Source organism: Ammodytes marinus (assembly GCF_949987685.1).
Source record: "Ammodytes marinus genome assembly, chromosome: 12".
NCBI lineage: Eukaryota > Metazoa > Chordata > Actinopteri > Uranoscopiformes > Ammodytidae > Ammodytes > Ammodytes marinus.
Window position 1 is genome coordinate 31,395,684 of NC_137216.1, and position 23,155 is coordinate 31,418,838.

General features: G+C 41.4%; 1 protein-coding gene and 1 long non-coding RNA gene across 2 annotated transcripts in view; one reads left to right on the plus strand and one right to left on the minus strand.

The window, feature by feature from the left end:
• The window catches only part of LOC307258884 (integrin alpha-V-like), a gene marked incomplete at its 5' end in the record, with an annotated part of 31,029 nt that extends 27,485 nt beyond the window's left edge, over positions 1–3,544 (plus strand). Inside the window, 1 exon segment of the mRNA XM_080038550.1 lies at positions 574–3,544. Within this exon segment, the coding sequence (XP_079894676.1) occupies positions 574–666 (93 nt within the window). The 3' untranslated portion in view covers positions 667–3,544.
• Positions 3,545–6,129: 2,585 nt separating this feature from the next.
• LOC307258889 lies at positions 6,130–12,339 on the minus strand. Its single transcript, XR_013845141.1, has 4 exons — positions 12,283–12,339; positions 11,573–11,707; positions 7,682–7,730; positions 6,130–6,435 (listed from the first exon to the last, which is right to left on the minus strand). It is a non-coding gene; the product is annotated as an uncharacterized lncRNA (long non-coding RNA).
• Positions 12,340–23,155: the final 10,816 nt, after the last annotated feature.

Consider the following 23,155-nt stretch of genomic DNA (forward strand, 5'->3'; position numbering starts at 1 on the left):
CATTTGTGAGTGTGTGTGTCCGAGGGGCGGGCGCGGGGGGCAATGACGTCACGGTTAACTGTGTACACGAAAAGATATTCGTTGTGTAACCGTTTAGACATTTTTGTGAACATTCACACCCCTATTTCTTACCCATTTAGATTTTATAATATCAGTTATTCAGAAGAATGTTTGTTGTCTAAATCAGTGAATATCTCCTCATGATCCACTACCTGTCTGTACTGTCTGTCTGTCTGTCTGTCTGTCTGTCTGTCTGTCTGTCTGTCTGTCTGTACTGTCTGTCTGTCTGTCTGTCTGTCTACCTGTCTGTACTGTCTGTCTGTCTGTCTGTCTGTCTGTCTGTCTGTCTGTCTGTCTACCTGTCTGTACTGTCTGTCTGTAAAATCTGGTGTTAATACTCAGCCTAGGCTCTGTAAATAAACATGTTGCTAGCTACGGTGGCCCCTTTGTTTACATACCTGTTCACAGAGCCTAGGCTGATTACTGACACCAGATTTTGTGACTATGCGATTTGTAATGCTCATTCAATGTAATGTATTAACCCCTACTTCTTCTTCATGTGTTCCTCTCCAGTTGGGTTTCTTTAAGCGAGTGCGCCCCCCCCAGGAGGACTCCACCGAGAAGGAACAGCTGCAGCCCGAGGAGAACGGAAACACTGACACCTAGAGGCCAAACTGTGTACTGCACGTCGGGGTAGAAACGTATTGGAGGGACTTTCACTGTATTTTTAGGCTAGGCATGGGCTGGTAGGAAAGGAATGCTTCACCCATATGGAACCCGCCTTCTATCGTTATAAAATCACTATTATAATATAATGAATGAGGTTTTTCTTCCCTCAGTCTTCCCTTGGCCCAGCTGTCCTGTTAATCCTAACCCCTACATTTTTACTAGTGTGATGTCACACATGGGAAAATGTAGAGTGAGACAGTGAGACCATAAAACACTCTTTCTGCCTTTTCTCAGGCTAGGATGAACCGATCTTTAGTAAATAGATAATAATAGTGGGTTTGAGAGCTTGAGTTTTTCACACCACTGTACACCGTGAAACCAGCTCATGCCTAGTTACTGTAACACTGTTGGGCTGGAGAAAATAGTACTTGTTATGAATTTTAATACTTTTTTTTTTACTAGTTATATTGTGTTTGTGCCAAAAGCAAAAAGTCCACATAAGTTACACTGGTCACAGAGGAAAAATCATGTCTGTAAAAGTAAAAATATGGATTTACAGCCAGAAGCTTGTTACCTTTAGCTTAGCATAAAGACTGGGAATGGGTGGGAACAGCTAGCGCAAAATAAGCACAAAAAAAAAAGTTGGAAATTAACAAAATAAAATATGTCAGAAAATTTGTGCTACGATTTATGAAACAAATAACTTATTGAAAATCTTTAAAATATAAAAAGTAAACAATGCTAGCTAGCTAAGCTAAAGGGCAATAAGGATTATTCGTGTTATTTTTTGTTTTGCCAGAAATAATTAATATTGCATTTGATAATTGAAGCAAATAATGATATTAATTCAAAACTGTATTTTTTGCTAAAGGTGGTTTTGATATCTCCGGTGTTACAGTAATATATTTTCCCGGGGGTTTGGGGTGCTGGGGGGGTGGGGGGGGGGGGTTACAATATTTTTTTTGTATTTTCTACAAAGCGAAAATGATGATAATAATATGATTGCGGGTCCGTTTTATTTCAACAACATAAAAAAAGTATATTTTATGTTTTTTTTGTAAAATCATTGCAAGTGATGAGTGAATAAGCGTTGTAAGATTGACAGTTCACTAAACCCCGCCCCCCCCCCCCCCCCCCCCCCCGAGCAGCAATTGGCCAATCATATTAAGGCATTCAAGCTACTTTAGCATATTAGCATTTTGACAAAGCAAGAGTAAGGAAACATTTTTTATTTTATTTTAATTTTTTTTTATGTTATATTAAATACTTACCAAGATAGTAGATTTGAATCATGGCAAACCTAGTTAGTAAGGAAACAATTTAACTCTCCCTGCGTTCCTATCCCCATACTATCCTACTATTTAGTATGCCAGAAAAAAGATTTAGGATGTCCCAATACATGCACGTCTATTGTAGTATGCTGAAAATACATAAATGCCCCACTACTCCAATAGCATTTTGGAGTATTTGTGTTTATTCTTGACATTTCTCGATATAATGAAAAAAAATCTTCCTTATCTGATTTTTTCTCTCCTGTCTGTGGCCCTAAAACTCTTCTGTACTTTAGTATGTAGTGTAGTAAAAAGACTAAAACTCTTCTGTACTTTAGTATGTAGTGTAGTAAAAAGACTAAAACTCTTCTGTACTTTAGTATGTAGTGTAGTAAAGAGAAAGAGTATGTGATTTGGAACGCAGGGTGTGTTTATCTGCTGTAACTCAAGATGTATTGGTTAGCAGGAAGTGGCTATCAGCAAACTTAAATGACAATATCTTTAATGTGGGATTGATAAATATGCCTTACTAATAACTCCCCACATTACATAGTTAGAAGGTTTGAGGCTAACGGTAGCAATGCTAGCCCAAACCGTTAGCCCTTTTCAACTCGTTTATACACGTAGCACCTTTAAAGGAAAGTCACAAAGTGCTTTAGAATAAATAAATACAAACACGAGAGACTGAAATAGAGACGTAATATTTTTAATATTATAAAAAGAAAATATATAATAAATAAATTAGTCAAATTAATCAAAGCGAAATGTAAATAGTTTGGTCGTTAGCCTGACTAGCTTCAGCCTGTTAGCATAAAATCATGTAGCCGTCACGTTTATATTTAAGACACATTTTTCGACATTAAAGAATTTGAATATCTTGGCTAGAAAAAAAAAAAATTCAAATCAACTGCCGACAGTTTCCAATCAACTTATGGAGCAAACGTTAGCTTGTTTAGCTATCTAACTAGCTACCGCTGGAAGTTAAAAAAAAAAAGTTTTTAGGCAAGGCAAGGCAAGTTTATTTCTATAGCACAATTCAGACACAAGGCCATTCAAAGTGCTTTACAAGGGGAAAGATTAAAATACACAATACACATTAGAAAAGCAAATGAATAAAACATTTAAAAATTACAGGTTAAAATGGAAACAGAAAAGTCTTCTGGCTTGATTTAAAAGAGCTGAGAGTTGCAGCAGACCTTAAGTTCTCTGGGAGTTTGTTCCAGATATTTGGAGCATAAAAACTAAAAGCTGCTTCTCCTCGTTTAAATCAACTGCCGACAGTTTCCAATATAACGTATAGAGCTAACGTTAGCTTGATTAGCTATCTAACTAGCTACCGCTGGAAATTAATTAATTATTATTTTTTTGTTTATACTTGTTGTGACTGAAATTGAGGAAAAATCCATTATTTGAATAATTTGTATGAAATTGAATTTAATCAGTGCAAAACGAAATGTTTGAAAGGCCTAGTACGCTGTGTGTGTGTGTGTGTGTGTGTGTGTGTGTGTGTGTGTGTAAGTGTGTGTGTGTGTGTGTGTGTGTGTGTGTGTGTGTTTGTGTGATAAAAAAAAACATTGCCATGAATTTACCCATATTGGGTTTTGCATCATGCATAACATTTAAAAAAATATATTAATCAAATTAAAGTTGCTATGAGGAACTTTTCAGTGTGTGTTAATTCTAGCGCCCCCCTTTGGACTAAAGCGGTACTGTTTTTACCACGCCAGCTGTTGTTCCTGGGTGAGCGTATACCCATGACAAAGGCATTAAGAAAAACTATATAAAAATAGCATTCTTTGCACTGATGGTCTCGTTTAGCTGTTACATGTAATTCATGATCATCAGAGGAAAAAATTAGACTGTTTCAGAAATATTTAAAAGTTCCTCGTAGCGACTTTAACTAATGAACTAACTCACAGAGAATCACGTATACATAGATGTTTTCCCCGATTTGTTTTCACAGTTTAGTTTAGATCTTTCAAACACTCACTCACATTTACTTTAAGTATCTGTCTATTCTGTTGCTCTTACAGTGTGCGTCTTTACATGGGTAATATGTTCTATTCTGTTGCTCTTACAGTGTGCGTCTTTACATGGGTAATATGTTGTCTTCATTTCAAGTTGCGAAGATTCGAAAGTTTAATTTTCTCTTCTGTAGAACTATTTTGTTTTGAGTGTCAACATGAAAAAAGTGATTTTTTTTTGGTATTATACTGTAGGTGACCTATAAGTCTTCAACATTTATTAAAGGTTATAAATGAGAAATGGTCCGAGATGTTCAAGATATTTTTATTGTGTCCATTAAGCCCCGTCTCACTGGGCTGCGACAGTGTGCGACAAGTTGGAGACACAAAATTGCGAGAAAATATGCGAATTAGCGACAATTTTCACTTGCAGTCTCACTGAGTTGGTTCCTCGCGACACGTTTGCGAATGTCCTGGACAAAACTTGCCGGGAGCATTTATGTCTCGCGAACGTCTGGCGAGCGTCGCACGAACGGAATGTCAGTCTCATTTTTGTCTCAAATCAGTCACAATTTAGTTTCATATGTCGCCAAACCCTCGCAAAGTTGTCTCACATTTCTCGCACTTTCTGACTCGCGGAAACTAATTTGAGAAGGGTTTGCGACGCGTTTGAGACACATGCGACCACTCTGAGACTATTTTGACAGTAGATTTGTCGCACACTTTTTTTTAACATGTTCAAAATTCAAGCGACAGGACTGCGCGGCTCTGCGACTCATGCGAGGAAATTGAGAAAGACCCCCACGAACGTTTGGAGACAGTTTAGAGACTCCCTCTGAATGCAGTCTCCAACTTGTCACAAACAGTCGCAGCCCAGTGAGATAGGGGCTTTAGATCAGCCCAGTGAGATAGGGGCTTTAGATCAGCCCAGTGAGATAGGGGCTTTAGATCAGCCCAGTGAGATAGGGGCTTTAGATCAGCCCAGTGAGATAGGGGCTTTACATTTCATATGATAGTTTTCTCTGTTAGACAGCAGGACTGACACGCTCAAATGAACATATTCACTGAAGCTGCAATTTATGAAAAATACAGACGCATCTAAAATTTGACTATCATTGAAGAGTCCATTAAAAAGTGAATATTTCATATTATTCTAGATTCATTACACTAAATGAAATACTTTGTCAGGCCACGCACACACACACACACACACACACACACACACACGCACACGCACACACACACACACACACACACACACACACACACACAGGCCTTTCTTTTGTTTAAATTTTGATGAAAACCGCTTTCAGCCCATGGAATAAAAATAAATCTCAAAATACTAGAATATTACATCAAAACCAATTTTGAAACAAAAGGATTTATAATAAATGCAGAACTGTCAACCAACTGAAGAATATGTTTATTTTAGATTAACTTCACTTCATGTAAAGAATCTAGAATATGAACGTTAAACTTTTTTTAAGATCTTAGACTTGAAGTCAGTTCTGTCTGTCTGTCTGTCTGTCTGTCTGTCTCTCTGTCTGTCTGTCTGTCTGTCTGTCTGTCTCTCTGCCAGTCTGTCCGTCTCTCTGTCTGTCATCAAAAAATAATGGATTATTTTTAACGTCTGTATTCTTTCACCGAGACAATAAACATTGAACTATTTCACAAAGAGATGATTTTACCTTTGAGCTGAATAAACACAATGTTCACATTTTATTAACTTCAGTTGATGTGTCACTGGTTGGTTCTTGATTTTAAATACATTTTCAACACACACACACACACTGCTACACACACACACACACTGCTACACACACACACACACTGCTACACACACACACACACACTGCTACACACACACACACACACACACACACGCTGACATGTGTTAAGGTACGAAATAAAGTTTTGAGTCCTAGAATGCAAAGAAAATTAATTTAAACATGTTGATAATAAATTCAGTGGGTCCTTGTTGGTTTATAGTTTTATTCAATATTTTCAACCATTTAAAAACAAGACAGAATAATGTTTACTTCATAGTACAAATACATTTTCTAACTCTCAAAAAGTATATTCAAGATATTTATAGAATTTAAAGCTACATTGTGTAACTTTTCCATATAAATGAATGTCTGTTACATTCAAGCTATCAACCAAACGAGTTGACACAAAGTTGATTAAGCCTATTATCAGCTCCACAAAACTCTCTCTGTATTTCTCAGTATGGCAGCGATTACTAACTGGTGTGTCGTCGTCCCCTTCCTGACACTGGTGCAGGAGCTCAGAAAAATCCCCAAGAAATGTTTCAGTTGTTGATTCTACAGCTAGGAAAAAAAAAAAACTGGAAGTAGCCTACAGCAGAAGGTATAAAATCCGTGTGTGTGTGTGCGTGTCCATATTTCCAGATCAAAGGGATTGTGGATAGTTGTAGTAAATGACTCTCCGTGGTGGTGACATCATGACAGGGAGTCTGGAGCAAATGAAGGAATGTTTGTCGTCACAATGTCCATCGAACCAGAAATGTGCTGTTGAAAAAAAAAAAAAAAAAAAAATCACTTAACCTCACTCAGAACTCAAAACTCACCTCTTCAAGAAAGGCAAGGCAAGTTTATTTCTATAGCACAATTCAGACACAAGGCCACTCAAAGTGCTTTACAGGGGCAAGATTAAAATACATAAAACACATTATAGACATTTAAAAGCGAATGAAAAGAAGTAGAACATTTAAATTAAATAAAAAGTACAGGTTAAAATGGAAACAGAAAAGTCTTCAGACTCGATTTAAAAGAACTGAGGGTTGCAGCAGACCTCAAGTTTTCTGGGAGTTTGTTCCAGATATTTGGTGCATAAAAACTAAAAGCTGCTTCTCCCCGTTTAGTCCTAACTCTTGGGACTGTAAGTAGACCTGTCCCAGACGACCTAAGGGCTCTGGACGGTTCATAACTTATCAGCATATCAGTAATGTATTTTGGCCCTAAACCATTTAGTGCTTTATAAACCAACATCAGTATTTTGAAATCAATTCTTTGAGTGACAGAAAGCATAATGACCCCTTAGCTCACTCATACCACACCTGACTCTCCCTGTGTTCCACTCCCCATACTTCCCTACTATTTAGTATGCCAGAAAAAGGATTTAGGATGTCCCAATACATGCACGTCAATTGTAGTATGCTGAAAATACATAAATGCCCCACTAACTCCTATAGCATTTTAGAGTATTCGTCCTTATTCTTGACATTTAATAATGAAAAAAAACTTCCTTATCTGATTTTTTTTCTCTCCTGTCTGTGGCCCTAAAACTCTTCTGTGCTTTAGTATGTAGTGTAGTAAGAAGACTAAAACTCTTCTGTACTTTAGTATGTAGTGTAGTGAAAAGACTAAAACTCTTCTGTACTTTACTATGTAGTCTAGTAAGAAGACTAAAACTCTTCTGTACTTTAGTATGTAGTGTAGTAAAAAGACTAAAACTCTTCTGTACTTTAGTATGTAGTGTAGTAAAAAGACTAAAACTCTTCTGTACTTTAGTATGTAGTGTAGTAAAAAGAAAGAGTATGTGATTTGGAACGCAGGGTCTATTCCAAACCCGATTTTGAATTTGTTTGCGTTTCTTGTTTTCCTGTTTTTCTTCATGTATATATTCTATGTGATGTGAAGCGTCTTTGAGTGACCTTTATATAAATCCTATCAATTATTATCATTAATTAAATATAATGTTCTGGCGCCACCCAGTGGTCATAGTCAGAACTGTTTAGAAATAATAAATAATTACCTTTCCAGTCCATGGTCATGCAGTGCTCAGTGTAACCCAGGTAACTCGCCTTTATGGTGAAAGATGGATAGACAGACAGACAGACAGACAGACAGATAGATAGATAGATAGACAGATGGATGGACGAATGGACAGACAGACAGATTATTATCACAATCCCATCCAACAGATTACTGTATTTTTGTCATTTTTGGAGCCTGAATAAATCATCATATTACTGTCCGAGTCCTACTTTACATTAAGTGCAACCTGCTCACTTCACAGAGTCCAAGGAGTGACTAACCCTAACCCAGAGTCCAAGGAGTGACTAACCCTAACCCTAACCCAGAGTCCAAGGAGTGACTAACCCTAACCCAGAGTCCAAGGAGTGACTAACCCTAACCCTAACCCAGAGTCCAAGGAGGGACTAACCCTAACCCAGAGTCCAAGGAGTGACTGACCCTAACCCTAACCCAGAGTCCAAGGAGTGACTAACCCTAACCCAGAGTCCAAGGAGTGACTAACCCTAACCCTAACCCAGAGTCCAAGGAGTGACTAACCCTAACCCTAACCCAGAGTCCAATGAGTGACTAACCCTAACCCAGAGTCCAAGGAGTGACTAACCCTAACCCAGAGTCCAAGGAGGGACTAACCCTAACCCTAACCCAGAGTCCAAGGAGTGACTAACCCTAACCCTAACCCAGAGTCCAAGGAGTGACTAACCCTAACCCAGAGTCCAAGGAGTGACTAACCCTAACCCAGAGTCCAAGGAGGGACTAACCCTAACCCAGAGTCCAAGGAGGGACTAACCCTAACCCAGAGTCCAAGGAGTGACTAACCCTAACCATAACCCAGAGTCCAAGGAGTGACTAACCCTAACCCAGAGTCCAAGGAGGGACTAACCCTAACCCAGAGTCCAAGGAGTGACTAACCCTAACCCTAACCCAGAGTCCAAGGAGGGACTAACCCTAACCCTAACCCAGAGTCCAAGGAGTGACTAACCCTAACCCTAACCCAGAGTCCAAGGAGTGACTAACCCTAACCCTAACCCAGAGTCCAAGGAGTGACTAACCCTAACCCAGAGTCCAAGGAGGGACTAACCCTAACCCAGAGTCCAAGGAGGGACTGACCCTAACCCTAACCCAGAGTCCAAGGAGGGACTAACCCTAACCCTAACCCAGAGTCCAAGGAGTGACTAACCCTAACCCAGAGTCCAAGGAGTGACTAACCCTAACCCTAACCCAGAGTCCAAGGAGTGACTAACCCTAACCCAGAGTCCAAGGAGTGACTAACCCTAACCCAGAGTCCAAGGAGGGACTAACCCTAACCCAGAGTCCAAGGAGTGACTAACCCTAACCCTAACCCTAACCCAGAGTCCAAGGAGTGACTAACCCTAACCCTAACCCAGAGTCCAAGGAGTGACTAACCCTAACCCTAACCCAGAGTCCAAGGAGTGACTGACCCTAACCCAGAGTCCAAGGAGTGACTAACCCTAACCCAGAGTCCAAGGAGTGACTAACCCTAACCCTAACCCAGAGTCCGAGGAGTGACTAACCCTAACCCAGAGTCCAAGGAGTGACTAACCCTAACCCTAACCCTAACCCAGAGTCCAAGGAGTGACTAACCCTAACCCTAACCCAGAGTCCAAGGAGTGACTGACCCTAACCCTAACCCAGAGTCCAAGGAGTGACTAACCCTAACCCTAACCCAGAGTCCAAGGAGTGACTGACCCTAACCCAGAGTCCAAGGAGTGACTGACCCTAACCCAGAGTCCAAGGAGTGACTAACCCTAACCCAGAGTCCAAGGAGTGACTAACCCTAACCCAGAGTCCAAGGAGTGACTAACCCAGAGTCCAAGGAGTGACTGACCCTAACCCAGAGTCCAAGGAGTGACTAACCCTAACCCAGAGTCCAAGGAGTGACTGACCCTAACCCAGAGTCCAAGGAGTGACTGACCCTAACCCAGAGTCCAAGGAGTGACTAACCCTAACCCAGAGTCCAAGGAGTGACTAACCCTAACCCAGAGTCCAAGGAGGGACTGACCCTAACCCTAACCCAGAGTCCAAGGAGTGACTAACCCTAACCCTAACCCAGAGTCCAAGGAGGGACTAACCCTAACCCAGAGTCCAAGGAGGGACTAACCCTAACCCAGAGTCCAAGGAGGGACTAACCCTAACCCAGAGTCCAAGGAGGGACTGACCCTAACCCTAACCCAGAGTCCAAGGAGGGACTAACCCTAACCCTAACCCAGAGTCCAAGGAGGGACTAACCCTAACCCAGAGTCCAAGGAGGGACTAACCCTAACCCAGAGTCCAAGGAGGGACTAACCCTAACCCTAACCCTAACCCAGAGTCCAAGGAGTGACTAACCCTAACCCTAACCCAGAGTCCAAGGAGTGACTAACCCTAACCCTAACCCAGAGTCCAAGGAGTGACTAACCCTAACCCTAACCCAGAGTCCAAGGAGTGACTAACCCTAACCCTAACCCAGAGTCCAAGGAGGGACTAACCCTAACCCAGAGTCCAAGGAGGGACTGACCCTAACCCTAACCCAGAGTCCAAGGAGTGACTAACCCTAACCCTAACCCAGAGTCCAAGGAGGGACTGACCCTAACCCTAACCCAGAGTCCAAGGAGTGACTAACCCTAACCCAGAGTCCAAGGAGTGACTAACCCTAACCCTAACCCAGAGTCCAAGGAGTGACTAACCCTAACCCTAACCCAGAGTCCAAGGAGTGACTAACCCTAACCCAGAGTCCAAGGAGTGACTAACCCTAACCCAGAGTCCAAGGAGTGACTAACCCTAACCCTAACCCAGAGTCCAAGGAGTGACTGACCCTAACCCAGAGTCCAAGGAGGGACTAACCCTAACCCAGAGTCCAAGGAGTGACTAACCCTAACCCTAACCCAGAGTCCAAGGAGGGACTAACCCTAACCCTAACCCAGAGTCCAAGGAGTGACTAACCCTAACCCTAACCCAGAGTCCAAGGAGTGACTAACCCTAACCCAGAGTCCAAGGAGGGACTAACCCTAACCCTAACCCAGAGTCCAAGGAGTGACTAACCCTAACCCAGAGTCCAAGGAGGGACTAACCCTAACCCAGAGTCCAAGGAGTGACTAACCCTAACCCAGAGTCCAAGGAGTGACTGACCCTAACCCTAACACAGAGTCCAATTGGACATTTATAAGTGTCAACTCTTAAATCTGGGGTGGAGGATTTGGGGAGAAAACTGCAGTTGGGATAGAGATTTGAATCCAAATACCTCAACCGCTCCACTTGTTCTCTTTGGTCCCTCCCCTATGGTCCCTCCCTGACACGCTCTACACCAACAAAGTCGTGCCAAAGTGAATGGACAGTCCCAACAGCCAATAAGAACAGAGAATCGAATTTTGACCAATCAGAAGTCATACACCCTAGCTTTAACCGTAGGCTACACGGCACGCGTCAGATCACCATACCGACATGCAGCCTAGCGGCTAATGGAAGGCCACTACAGAAGCCTGGTGTAAATTAAACCTGCAGTGTGTAGAATTTTGGGTTTTATTTCCTAGCAGATTTTGTAGAAAATAATTATAATATCCATAAGTACGTTTTAATTTAGTGCATAACAGCTGAATTTTTTCTTTAGAATTATTATTTTTTCCCTTAGAAAGGGTCTCATGTATGTCCATATTTCTCCATACTTTGGACCAAGGCCTTGTCACCGCCATTTTGGAAGTGTCATAGTTGGAATGTCATCAGGTGCATTGTTTAAAATTTAGAATTGTTCTTGTCCTTGAAGGCCACTGTAGCTTCTGTTATTATTCTAAAGGGTTGGGGTTACCCAGGGAGCGTTGCATTCTAGAACTTTGTAGAACTTTCTTGATGACGTCATATTACACACTGCACCTTTAACTAACTTGAACTGTCTCACCTTCACAGAGCCCAAGCCTGCGATCCACATGAAGCTGCTTTCACTAGTTTCTCTGTTGATCAGATTCTGGAGGAAGATTTGTTCCTCAGCGCTGTGGACAGACGCCAGAGTCCCTCCAATGGAAACGCAGGAGTTCTGATCGGGGGAAAAAAAAACTGTATTCACTGATTTTGACAAAAAGTGATTTTGACAACATACTGTACGTTCTCCAGAAGAATAGACCTTTAGATATTAAGGATCCCTGTGTTCCAGTCCCCATCTTTCCCTCTGTGCCTGTGTGTGTGTGTGTGTGTGTGTGTGTGTGTGTGTGTGTGTGTGTGTGTGTGTGTGTGTGTGTGTGTGTGTGTGTGTGTGTGTGTGTGTGTGTGTGTGTGTGTGTGTGTGTGTGTGTGTGTGTGTGTGTGTGTGTGTGTCTGAGATCAGGTGTCCCATACATTGGGACATACTTTGACTTATCTATTTCATCCGGGGAAATTCTGTGATTTTTAGTGTTGAAACCAGCAGCTTTATGGAGGTTCTGACTTCTGACCCACAATCCACTGCAGCAGAAGTTACATCACATGGACTGAGCCTCCCAGTGAAAACAACCAGCGATGAGACGGATATATAAGCAAGAGGCAAGATCAAGGAGCCATGTTAGGATGAAATAAATAAGTAAAAGTATGTCCCGAGAGAGAGAGAGAGAGAGAGAGAGAGATGTTTGGCATTACCTCTGCTTCAGTCCATGTCTTGGGGCTGATGTTGAAGATGAAACAGTGAGACTGAAAGAATGTCCATCCGGCCGGGCAGAGGGGAAACACTATGGGACACAGCATCACATACAGGTGAAACTCATGTTATTAGAATATCGTGTAAAATGAATTGGAATTGAGGCAAGAATTCATGCAGAAGGGGCCCAAACCAAGTACTGAGTACATATGGATGATTATACTTTATAGAGGGCTGACATTTCTGTATTTAAAATCACTTTTTTTTATTGATTTCATGTAATGTTCAAATTTTCTGAGATTTTGAATTTGGGGTTTTCATAAGCTGTAAGCCATAATAATCCAAATAACTAATAAAGGCTTGAGATATCTCACTTTACATGTAATGAGTCTATAAAATATATTAGTTTCTCCTTTTAAGTTGAATTACTGAAATAAATGAACTTTTGCACGATATTCTCGACATTGTAAATGAGGGTCACCCCTCAATTGGTCTCTCGAGGATAAATAAAAGTTAAATGAAAAATTAAAACATTTTTCGAGTTTCACTTGTACATTCATATCAAATTCATTCCATCAAATCTTTTTTCTTCTTTTTTTCTTCTTATTTTTTAAAGATATTTTTTGGTTTTTCCAAAAGCTTTATTGACAGTGTGCAGAGAGACAGAGATGAAATGTGTCAGAGAACGACCCGGATTCTTCACTGACCCCACCTTTTTCATGTGTGTGTGAGTGAGTGTGTGTCTGTGTGTGTCTGTGTGTGTGTGTGTGAGTGAGTGAGTGAGAGTGAGAGTGAGTCTGTGTGTGAGTGAGTGAGTGAGAGAGTGAGAGAGTGAGAGTGAGAGTGAGAGTGAGAGTGAGTCTGTGTGTGAGTGAGTGAGTGTGTCACCTGAGTTGAATGCAGGTTTTCTCTTTGCTTTACACTGTGGTAAAGAAGGAAATTGAAGCAGTTATTTAGTAGCAACATTAAAGGTGTAGTCAGTGATTCTGGAGAACGCGTGTTGTCAAAATCAGTGAATATCTCCTCATGATCCGCAGTGTGTGTGTGTGTGTGTGTGTGTGTGTGTGTGTGTGTGTGTGTGTGTGTGTGTGTGGCTATTTTACATTTTCTGCATCAATAACTGTATGCATGTGGCAAAAAAGCTGCAGCGCGATGTTACAGTTCACTCTGCTGTAAGCCTAATGTCACGGCTTCGTTTCGTTCATTAACTTACTGATCAATAAGTTTACTGATTTAACTAGTTTACTCAGTGAGAAGTATCGCTCAGACAATATAGTCAGGTCCGCGCCTCCGCGGGATTTCAAAAGGTGTAGTTTCCTTAAAGGGCAGCGCTCTAAGAGCCGAATTTAAACTCAAACTCTGGAACAAAAACTGGTCTGGGCAGGTTAGCCGTGCAGCCTCTGTCACCATGGTGATCTAGCCAGGTAAAAAGAGAGCCACCTTTCGTGATACTGAACTCTGGCTTTAGACTCAACATACCTCGCTAAGCCCTTAATCTCGCTTCGTAGTATACCCCCCTTTGTCCTACAAACAAACGACCAAATAGTTCATAACACTCGGTCTCATCTTCCCAAGCGACCTGGTTGGTTTTGGTGTGTGTACTGCGCCTGAAACCATTTCATTAATCCACTTCTGCATTCCAATTCATTCTTCACTGCACTCAGAAACCATTCCATAGTCAAGTAAACATTATTATGGTTAATGACAGCCCAAAGTGAACTGACTTGATTTACCAAATGATTTTACCTGGCGATCTACACACACTGGCTCTTAATGAAGCGTTCTATAAAATCACAGGTTGCAACATTATTTCACTGTAGGCTTCTTTCTTTTCATCAGTAGCGATTACAGTTGTGACGTGACAGGTGACAGCTGTCACAGTTCGGACATCGCTGCAGACTCGCAGGTTAAGCTTCTCACAGTAGATTCATATTTGTCTGGAAAATACAGACTAGCCTACAGGTTTTGTATCTAGGCTATTTATTTTAATGGTATTTATAAGATGCAAATAAAGGGCTATTCGCCTAAATCAAAATCAGAATTGTATTAATTTTGATGTGGCCCAAAACTAACGTGATTTTCCACATAGGCTATGCTATTCATTAGGGGACAGTGTCCAGGGCCGGTGTTGTGCCGAATTCCCACTCCCCCGCAGGATCCCACTCCCCTACAAAACAGTTGTGTGGCAAGTAGTTTACTGAGAGGGAAACAGAAGTTGAATTCTGGTAGGAGGGACCTGTGAGCAGGGGCCTTTTTATATAGCCTACATTTGTAAAATAATGTTATACTCATTTACCAGACGATTATAATTAATTGGCATATAGTGCATTTAGTAAGTATAACAGCAAGTACAACGTAATCAAGAATCAGAAGTGAATAGTTCTACTAAAAATGATTAGTACAAATGAATACACAGAAGGATTCTCGCACAGTGACAGTGACATAACAGCAGTCGCAACTTCAACATAATTCACATATTACCCTCATTTCGATAATAGGACAATCGTATAGGCTCTCAAGTGCAGCACAACATAACTTTCATATTTTGATGAAACATGAATTAAATAGCCTATTAACAGTTTCCTCAAAGCCTAAGAATCGCGTAGGGGAGTGGGATCCTGCGGGGGAGTGGGAATTCGGCACAACACCGGCCCCCGCAGCCCAAAAACCAGAGCGGCCCACCGGGAATGCTCCCGGTTCTCCCGATTAGCCACTCCGGGCCTGACAGTGTCAGATTTAAATCAGATTCTTAAGTGTAGGATTATCAACTAGGCTAAATGGTGTATTGTTTAAATCCGAGTTCAACCTTTAATTTATAATGTCATTTAATGTCATTTATTTTACAGATCGTTCTCACTGCGAGAACGATCTGTAAAATAAATTAATCAATTAGCCCAATTTTCTGACAACATTCCACTCTCTCCTTATTTGCAGTAAGAGTTTTTTTCGGCTCTCTGTTTTCTGCTGTTCTGTGATCATTCAGACTGACAAACTCTTGTGAAGTCAGCGAAGTCAGCTGCTCGCAATCAGTCCGTTAGTGTAAAGTTAGCGGCACAAGATCAGTCCAGTCAGTGCGGAAGCAGAGTCAAATGACGGTCAAACGCCCCCTCTCATGGGGACGCGCACAGAGCCTGAAGCTGAAACCCTCGTTCAACATAAGAGGTTGATAACTGCCTTCGTGATACCGGTTAGCTCTGAGCGAGGGTTTGTGTTATGTTGAACCAGATCAAAAAAAGAGAGCCGGGCTCTGTTGAGTTTGCTTTGTAGTATACCCCTCTGTAACATGCAGGTTTACCCTTAAGTCATTGTGTATGTGTGTGTCTGCCTGTCTGTCTGTCTGTCTGTCTGCCTGCCTGTCTGTCTGTCTGTGTGTGTGTGTGTGTGTGTGTGTGTGTGTCTGTCTGTCTGTCTGTCTGTCTGTCTGTCTGTCTGTCTGTCTGTCTGTCTGTCTGTCTGTCTGTCTGTCTGTCTGTCTGTCTGTCTGTCTGTCTGTCTGTCTGTCTGTGTGTGTGTGTGTGTGTGTGTGTGTAGGAGGAGGAAACACTTTCCGTCTACTGAAGTCTCTCTACGATCATAAGGTGTTGACAGAGATCAACAAGAGAGTTTTGCAGGTAAAATTATTGTTTTATTTACTTTCACAACCTAACCCTAGCCCATCATCATCATCATCATCATCATCATCATCATCATCATCATCATCATCATCGTCATCATCAACCTTTATTTAAACAGGCAAAAATTGCTAAGAAACAATGTCTTATTTAAGCAATGGCCTGGTAGGAGGTGAATGACCTTCTGGGGGGAGGTCATTCAACCCTAACCCTTTAAAGCTACAGTGAATGAGGTTTTTCTTCCCTCAGTCTTCCCTTGGCCCAGCTGTCCTCCTAACCCTGGGAAAATGTAGGGTTAGACAGTGAGACCATAAAACACTCTTTCTGCCTTTTCTCAGGCTAGGATGAACCGATTTCTAAAATGTTTGCACATTTATACTACACAGGATCTCAGAGTTCAATACACCTTCATATTTCCACCGGTGAAGTAGGGCTTTAATGTTTCACTGTTGTTGTCTACTGCACCTAATCTACTTACTTCACTGATTTTGACAGAAAGTGATCTTTTGTCAACAAGCGTTCTCCAGAATCACTGACTCCACCTTTAAAGAGATCAACACATGAATGCAGGAACCCTTAACGTAAAGTGCTACATAGTATATACATCATCCCTTACTCAGCCTAATTCTCAACCACTGCATTATACAGCATGTTGTATACGTTTAAAGAAATGAAACTTAAACCTGCAGTGTGTATACTTTTGGATTTTATTTCCTAGCAGATTTTGTAGAAAATAATTATAATATCCATAAGTACATTTAATTTAGTGCATAATAGCTGAATATTTTTTTTTGAATTATTTTTTTTCCCTTAGAAAGGGTCCCATATATGTCCATATTTCTCCATACTTTGGACCAAGGCCTTTTCACCGCCATTTTGGAAGTGTCATAGTTGGAATGTCATCAGGTGCATTGTTTAAAATGTAGAATTGTTCTTGTCCTTGAAGGCCACTGTAGCTTCTGTTATTATTCAAACGGGTTGGGGTTACCCAGGGAGCGTTGCATTCTAGAACTTTGTAGAACTTACTTGATGATGTCATATTACACACTGCACCTTTAAAATACTATAAAAATAAGTGAACTAAAATAATAATAAAATTGACAACAACTAGAGATGTTTTAGCACGTGTTACTCACCAGCAGTCCAGCGTTCAGACAGAGCAACAGCACAATGAAGTGAAACCACCGAGCCATCTGGGGAAGAGAGTCAAGAAATGATCAAATTAATATTTCATTTACTGAAGTCCCAGTAAACCCATATCCACCAAGGGTGTATTCACACTGGGAGAGTCCCCTAGTTCACTTGCTTTGGTCCAGAGGGGTGTAGCCTACTACGAAGCGAGATTAAGGGCTGAGCGAGGTCTGTTGAGTCTAAAGCCAGAGTTTTCAGCATCACGAAAGGTGGCTCTCTTTCTACCTGGCTAGATCACCGTGCCCGGCTAACCGACCGGCTAACGAAGCCGTGACATAACACTTACAGCAGAGTGAACTGTCACATCGCGCTGGGGCTTTTTGCCACATGCATAGTTATTGATGCAGAAAATGTAAAATAGCCTAAACCTACTGTATGCAGCGCCACTCTATGCTCTCACCTCAAATGATTTTACCTGGCGATCTACACACACTGGCTCTTAATGAAGCGTTCTATAAAATCACAGGTTGCAACATTATTTCACTGTGGTCTTCTTTCTTTTCATCAGTAGCGATTACAGTTGGGACGTGACAGCTGTCACAGTTCGGACATCGCTGCAGACTCGCAGGTTAAGCTTCTCACAAACTCTTCCTCTTGAGTGAAGTCAGCGACACACTTTTGTTTTACTCAGCTGCTCGCAATCAGTCCTTTAGTGTAAAGTTAGCGGTACAAATCAGTCCAGTCTGTGCGGAAGCAGAGTCAAATGACGGGTCAAACGCCCCCTCTCATGGGGACGCGCACAGAGCCTGAAGCTGAAACCCTCGTTCAACATAAGAGGTTGATAACTGCCTTCGTGATACCGGTTAGCTCTGAGCGAGGGTATGTGTTATGTTGAACCAGATCAAAAAGAGTCTCTGTTGAGTATGTTTCGTAGTATACCCCTCTGACCAAATAGAGTTTAGATTTGTTTCTGTTTGGTGAGGTCCACTTTCATTTTGCCCCTTTTTGCAAGTGAACCATTTATTTTTTGATTTATGATCATACATTTCAATACTAAGAATTACATGTAGAGAAAATATGTTTAGTAAACTAACTGCAGGCTCTGTGAATGTAAACAAACCCCCTCCTCTGAAACTACACAGTGACCCTTTAAACTACACAGTGACCCTTTAAACACCCCCCCCCCTCCTCTGAAACTACACACTGACCCTTTAAGAGCTTTTCAGGGGCAAGATTAAAATACACAATACACATTAGAAAAGCAAATGAATAAAATATTTAAAAGCGAATGAATAGAAGTAGAACATTTAAATAAAATAAAAATTGCAGGTTAAAATGGAAACAGAAAAGTCTTCAGACTTGATTTAAAAGAGCTGAGAGTTGCAGCAGACCTTGAACATTACCTTAGCAGAGGTGATGGGCATGAATGGTTCAGAGCTACAGGTAGACAGTGAGATATAACCCCAATGAAGACACACCTTCAACACAAGACTTATACTGGAACAAAAAACCTGTTATGCAACTAGGCAAGTCAAGGCAAGTTTATTTATATAGCACAATTCAGACACAAGGCCACTCAAAAAGCATTACAGGGACAAGATTAAAATACACAATACACATTATAAAGGCAAGGCAAGGCAAGGCAAGTTTATTTATATAGCACAATTCAGACACAAGGCCACTCAAAGTGCTTTAAAAACGAATGAAAAGAAGTAGAACATTTAAATTAAATAAAAAGTAAGGCATTTTGGGGCCAAAAATAGAATAATTTGTAAAAGAATTTTTTTCAGCTCAGATCATTTCTATGAGGTGTCCAGAACAACATACTAAAAGTCCTAAGAAATCCTGGTTGAGGAAATATGTTTAATTCTCATCAATCCGAGATGTGTGCCAATAAGGCGGGACACCAATAAATCCCAATAGGGCTAATTTTTCCTTTAAATGGTAAATGGACTTGACTTATATAGCGCTTTCTAGCCGATTTTCTCAGCCCCAAAGCGCTTTACATATCTTACCACATTCACCCATTCATACACACACTCATACACCGATGGCAGTAGCTGCCATGCAAGGCGCTCTCTGAACCATCGGGAGCAATTTGGGGTTCAGTGTCTTGCCCAGGGACACTTCGACATGTGGCGGGTAGACGGGGAATCGAACCTCTGACCCTGCACTCCAGAGGCGATCTTCCTATCCACTTCACTACTGCCGCCCTTTAGTCCTATCAAAATGAAACTTTACACAATGAAAGTATCCATGATAATTAAACATTTTTGTATTACAAGTTTCTTTGAAAATTAATTTTAATATGCAAATGAGCTATACACTAATCGTACACGCCGAAAATAAACCCAAATAGGCTTACTTTTTCCTTTACTCCTACCACAATAAAACTTTACATAGTAGAAGTATACTTGAAAAGTAACTTTTTTTGTATTACAAGTTTCTTTTTAAATGAATTTGAATATGCACATGAGCTCCACACTTATTGAATATCCAATCATTGTACTGCCAATGGGTGATGGCAATGCTGCATTTAGACTGGCCTCTAACCTGAAAAACTGCCTGGCTTACCTGCCTGGGGTATAACAGTGTGTAATTTTTTACTTTTTTCAGTGCCACTCCCTTTCCTATGCCAAATAGACGAGATGTAGAATCACAGCCTGAAATGGCATGGATAAAGAGGAGATTGTCACACACCGTGGGACCAAGTAACTCCTTTGTCTACTTTATGCATCATACACTGCTGCTTGAAAGTATGTGATCAGGTGGGCCAAATTGAGTGATGAAATGGACCAATGTAATGAGAGATCTTTGGGGAAGAAATTGGGCGGCACTAGATAAAACACAAATAAAACCAGGCAGTTCAGTTTAGGCTCACCAAACTGAACCCATACAGATCAGACTTGCCAAGCTTGTGTGCATTCAGATCAGCATGAGTACTAACAAGTCTGTGTCATCACCTACTGAGACTGTGTCTTTTGTTCTGGCAGAGGCAATGGCAGTTTGGACAATGAGCACATCTGCATCGTGCTTTGCATGGTTTGTTAAACACCGTTTTTTGTCTTACAAGTTTCTTTGAAAATGAATTTGTATATGCAAATGAGCTATACACTAATCAAATATAGGCTACCCAAAATATATCCGCATAGGCTTCATTTTTACCTTTACTCCTACCACATTAAAACTTCACACAATGAAAGTCTACATGAAAAGTAAAACATTTGTATTAGAAGTTAACCTATAATGGTCAAGGCTTTCCAGAAGGGGTTGGTCGAACGTCAGAACAGGGGTCACATCATACTGCAGAGCTTGAGTTGCCACAAACCTCAATGTTGAGTATATGCAGGATTCATCACTGGGATCAAGATCAATCATTGGAAGTAATGTTAGTGAAGCTCTCCCAGGGTGTTCATCTAGTCCTATCAAAATGAAACTTTACACAATGAAAGTATCCATGATAATTATTTTTTTTTGTATTACAAGTTTCTTTGAAAATGAATTGTAATATGCAAATGAGCTATACACTAATCGTACACGCCCAAAATAAACCCAAATAGGCTTACTTTTTCCTTTACTCCTACCACAATAAAACTTTACATAGTAAAAGCATTAGCGAGTATGTTCAATAAAAATGTTAAACTAAAAAAACAAATTACCTCAAACAATGCTGTGGCTGTAACATGAGCTGAACCCTCTTCAATATTAACCCTCATCAAATACAGTTTAGAATTGTGTGTTTGGTCAATAATATCTGGGTTATAAGGGACCTGTTCATATCGCGCTGCATGTCATTACAAACTCTGTACATTTCCCTTTAACTTGATTCAGTTCTCACTCACTGAAAGGTTTTATGCAATAATGAAATTGATCTTTAAACTTCAGATCGACTCCGCCAGAGACGAGGTGAGTCTGAGGCCGTAAAGACAGACAGGAGAGAGAAAAGCAGCTGTCACAAGTCAAGTCAACTTTATTTATACAGCACATGTATGACAGCCGAGGCCGACCAAAGGGCTGCACAGTGAAAGAAGTCAAATACATTTCATCCAAAACATCATAGAGACACATAAGAGCAAGAATTAGAATAAAATTAAAACGCAAAACAATAGCAAAAGTTCTAGTAGACGCTGCTGGGACAGATAGATAGATAGATAGATAGATAGATAGATAGATAGATAGATAGATAGATAGATAGATAGATAGATAGATAGATAGATAGATAGATAGATAGTTCTAGTAGACGCTGCTGGGATAGAACACTCTCAACTAGAGATAAAAGCAGAGGAAAATAAGTGGGTTTTTAACAAGGACTTAATCAGTTGTGGCAGAAGATCTTGGTTCAAATAACAACAAGGCTCAGAGCTAAAGAGCTGGTAATGATTATGAGCTAAACTGTTATAGAACTGCCTGATTTAAAGTGTTGAAGTTGGTGCAGCTAGTGAATACTTCTACCAGCAATTGTGTTTATAATACTAGAAAATGCCTTTCCTGCTGAAATAAAATGTGTGTGAATTCTGGATGCTGAAAAGCTGACACTAAACTGAACGTTGATTATAAAGTAAGAATATATAATATATATACGCACTATAGCTTTAAAATAAAAATGGGATATTTTGGCATTTCAGTATCAGCTGATGGATTATATTTTTTTTACAATACGGAGAAAATCTCAGAGCAGGTTTTTTTGTTGTTTCCGGTGTGATAAATTGACACTCAGTCAATTTCAAGTTGATGCGAAAGATTTGTTCTCACTTCTAAATTGAAGGTAAGGGTCTGTAGAACAATTATGGTTTAAAGTGTCAATAAACCAGACCAATTTTATATTTTTGCCCATCCTACAGAACGGCCACAGTGGACATCATGAATTTACGAGGGTAATTAATTCAGGTTAATAAAAAAAAATCTGTTCCGGTTTCTTGACCCTCAAACCAACTTTGTTCTACAGACTCTTACCTTCAATTTAGAAGAGAAAACTAAACTTTACTATCAACTTTAAATGAAAACAACAAATTATCCCGGGCGCCCTTAGCTCAGTTGGTAGGGCGTCCCCCCCATGGGCCCTTAGCTCAGTTGGTAGGGCGTCCCCCCCATGGGCCCTTAGCTCAGTTGGTAGGGCGTCCCCCCCATGGGCCCTTAGCTCAGTTGGTAGGGCGTCCCCCCCCCATGGGCCCTTAGCTCAGTTGGTAGGGCGTCCCCCCCCCATGGGCCCTTAGCTCAGTTGGTAGGGCGTCCCCCCCCCCATGGGCCCTTAGCTCAGTTGGTAGGGCGTCCCCCCCCCACATGGGCCCTTAGCTCAGTTGGTAGGGCGTCCCCCCCCCCCATGGGCCCTTAGCTCAGTTGGTAGGGCGTCCCCCCCCCCATGGGCCCTTAGCTCAGTTGGTAGGGCGTCCCCCCCCCATGGGCCCTTAGCTCAGTTGGTAGGGCGTCCCCCCCTTAGCTCAGTTGGTAGGGCGTCCCCCCCATGGGCCCTTAGCTCAGTTGGTAAGGCGTCCCCCCCCCCATGGGCCCTTAGCTCAGTTGGTAGGGCGTCCCCCCCCCATGGGCCCTTAGCTCAGTTGGTAGGGCGTCCCCCCCCCCCCCATGGGCCTCGGCCAGCAGCAGACCCGGGTTCGATTCCAGCCCGCGGTCGTTCTCTGCATGTCACTCCCCTCTCTGCCCCATTTCAACTCTGTCTCTACACTATCAATAAAGCATAAAAAAAATGCCAAAAAAAATATCTTAAAAAAATAAAATTTAAAATTATGCAAACACAACCCAACACTAGAATGAGCTGAGCACACAGGAGCCGGGGACATTATACTTCAGAGCCTGCTGTGATTGTTGGGGAAATCGGGACCGCAATTCAATCATAGCATTTCATTTTACACTGTGGATGCAACACACCTGTTGTGTTAGTAATGCACACACACACACCCAAAAACACACACACACGCACTCGCGGAGGAACACAAAAACACACACACACACACACAGGTAAAATATGTGAGCACAGCCTAACAGTCCTTATTATTCCTGTGAGCATGTGTCTGAAATATGTAGCATCTTAACAAGAGGGGAAACAGCCCTCACACACACACACACACACACACACACACACACACACACACACACACACACACACACACACACACAC